This window comes from Phalaenopsis equestris, unplaced genomic scaffold (genome assembly GCF_001263595.1).
Source record: "Phalaenopsis equestris unplaced genomic scaffold, ASM126359v1 Scaffold222572, whole genome shotgun sequence".
Taxonomy (NCBI): domain Eukaryota; kingdom Viridiplantae; phylum Streptophyta; class Magnoliopsida; order Asparagales; family Orchidaceae; genus Phalaenopsis; species Phalaenopsis equestris.
In genome coordinates, this window is record NW_018240736.1 from 1 (window position 1) to 3,190 (window position 3,190).

The 3,190-nt window shown below is 30.5% G+C and overlaps 1 protein-coding gene across 1 annotated transcript; it reads left to right on the top strand.

The window, feature by feature from the left end:
* Window positions 1-530: 530 nt before the first annotated feature.
* On the top strand, window positions 531-2,931 carry LOC110037642 (peroxidase 3-like; the record flags this gene model as incomplete). Its single annotated transcript, XM_020742342.1, has 3 exons — window positions 531-722; window positions 810-972; window positions 2,444-2,931. Coding segments are annotated over 3 exons (771 nt in total), but the record flags the coding sequence as incomplete, so codon positions are not given.
* Window positions 2,932-3,190: the final 259 nt, after the last annotated feature.

Here is a 3,190-nt window from a genome sequence, read left to right on the forward strand (position 1 = left end):
ATATGAATTCACGTAATAATTTTTCACGACTTTCATACATGAATAAAGATGTGCTAAAGATTCTTGCTAGCTGGTGAAATTAAAAAAAAAAATGTGCAATAATAAAAGTGACAAAGCCTCTATCATGACTCATTTTCTAAATAATTAACAAGTGACATAGACAAAGTGACAGCTCTTTCCTTATCTCCAACTCTCTATTTATTTGAAGTTTAATAACCCTACATATGTTAGTAGATTATTCTATCTTATTGTGATCATGGATAAGTGGATCTCACCAATTTCATTTGAGTATATTTTTTTTACTTAATATATTTAATCTTTCATCATCATATTTTATCATTATAATTAACTTAGCACTACATGCCAAAGTTGATTTTGCCTAACCAATGGATCTCTTTGTTATAATTTTTAATTAATGCATGATTATGATGACTTCCTATACTCATTTTCTTAATAATATTTGAAATTATGGTTCCATAGCATGTTTCCTTGATTTTGACTTGTAATATTTTTATTTTTTTGTCACCCAGGGTTGTGATGCGTCCGTTCTAATCAACTCGACCAGTACAAACCAAACAGAGAAATCTGCAACGCCCAATTTATCCCTTCGAGGTTTTGGATTCATTGATAGCATCAAAAGCTTAGTGGAAAAAGAATGCCCTGGTGTTGTTTCTTGTGCTGATGTTCTGGCTTTAACTGCGAGAGATGCAGTTGCAGTTGTTGTAAGATTTATATATTCTCAATTTTACTTATATAAAAGTCATTAAATTATATAAATACTGAATGAAATCGTGCATTGATGTCAATAGGGAGGTCCATTTTGGCATGTTCCTACTGGGAGGAGGGATGGATTGATCTCCAATGCTACAGAGGCCTTGAACAACATTCCACCTCCAACTTCGAATTTCACTTCTCTTCAGAAATCATTTGCTAATAAAGGGCTTAATCTTACCGATCTGATTCTTTTATCAGGTAACTCTACAACAAAATTAAGTCTTTATCTCACTAAATGGGGTCTGCTACACGAATCATTTTTTTCTATTGCATCCTATTGAGTGTCATATTTTCGTTTAAATGAAGATCGTTTTTCTTATACAACATGCCCAGATCATTTTAGATATTTCTCTATCTTTTTTAACATAAGCTGAATCTAGAACATCTAGTCGTCTAACCGGATCATCACATGGTCAATATTTAATGTGGCCTAATCATCTAAGAAAACTCTCTCAAATCTTGTCTGCCACTGGAGCTACACCAACCATTTCACAGATATATTCATTTATCTTGTTCCGTATTTTGTCTTTTAAGGGTAAATCCGCTCGTTTGTCTAAACATGCTTATCTCAACAATACTTAGTTTTATCAAGCAATTCAAAAAAAAAAAAAAAACCACATTTATCATTAAGGCTTATTTGATTTTGTGAAGTTAAAAATTATGCTTTGAAATATGATAAACTTGTTAAATCTATCATTAAGCTAGATATAGCTAGTTAGCCAAGATAACTACTATATTTCAACCTCTAATCACTCTGATGGCTGCTTCTTTGACCATTGCCTCTATTATGTCTAGTTTAATGAAGAAGAAAACTAATTGATCATTTTCAACATCATGCAATTATCTCTTTATATAATATTTATGCGTTGTAGGTAAGAAAATTAAAATAATAATTTTGTATATAACATATATTTTTGAGATTTTATAGTTTTCAAGGATACATGAAAGTCAATGAAACAAATCTATGTAATAGATTCTGATTTCACAATCTAGTTTGGTGAGAGCACAAGTCAAACTTCTTTAAAAGTGGTGATTTAATTTTCGCCCTCAAAATTTTACAAAAGTAAATGATTATTATTTTCTAAAACCTATTTTATAAAGAAAAACAATTAAATGAGCATTTAATTTAACATATGAAATAATATCATTATGATGGGTCTATTTAAAAGATATTATTTTTAAATTTTGTATGTACTTCTTTAGGGGTCTTTACATGTGTACCACCCAATTCTTATGTATTAACATATCAACCACCCAAAATTCAATTTTTACCGACAAATCGCAAGACTCCTATGTTTTTGGCATATGTTGGATGGTCAAAGTTTGAGCGGTTGATATGTTAATAGATATGAACTGAGTGATAGCTATGTAAATCTCTCTTATACTTAATATTATGATTAATGGAACATACTAACCATTAAAAAAATTTATTTAGTAACATATTTTTATAAAAATATAGCTAATTAATTGCACAAACTATAAGCATAATTTTAATTAGTGCAATTATGCAAAAGGCCAATAAACATTGCTAAAATTGTTAGAAAATAACAACTATTTATACAAGTTATGTATAATTAGCCACAAAGTTCCAAATAAATCATATAAAAATTTGTAATAATAAACATTGCTTAACTAATTATAATTTCTTCCATTTTCTCACCTTAATCAGGAGCCCACACAATCGGAATCTCTCACTGCTCATCCTTCACCAATCGCCTTTACAACTTCACCGGAAAAGGTGATGAAGATCCATCTCTGGACAAGCTCTACGCCTCCAATCTCAAGAAATTTAAATGCAAATCTCCAAACGACAACATAACCACAGTTGAAATGGATCCAGGAAGCTTCAGAACATTCGATCTTGGTTATTATAAGCTTCTGCTGAAACGCAGAGGTTTGTTTCAGTCTGATGCAGCTCTAACCACCGTTTCCGCCATTAAAGCTCAGATCTTGAAGCTCTCTGAGGGTTCTCTTGAAGTATTTTTTAATGATTTCGCTCGTTCGATGGAGAAGATGAATAGGATTGAGGTTAAGACGGGAACTGCGGGTGAAATTAGAAAGAACTGTGCTGTTTTTAATAGCTGATTGAATGCAGATTTAGAGGTTTATAATTTGAATTTTTAATATGCGTGCAATGGAGTAACGGCTACATTTGTGCAACGGTTAAATTTCATTTATTTTTAAAAATTCGGTTATTTGTAAAAAAAATTTAAAAAATAAGTGAAAAATGTATATTTAACGAGATCCTTTTTCATATATATATATATATATATATATATATATATATCTCTATTACAAAATAATAAAAAACAGTTGTTATATTAGAGGATTTACTAGATGTCATCTTACATATTTTGTGTATTACATCTAGGGATGTAAACAAAGCCGAACACAAGCAAGCCCAGGCTCAGCTCGG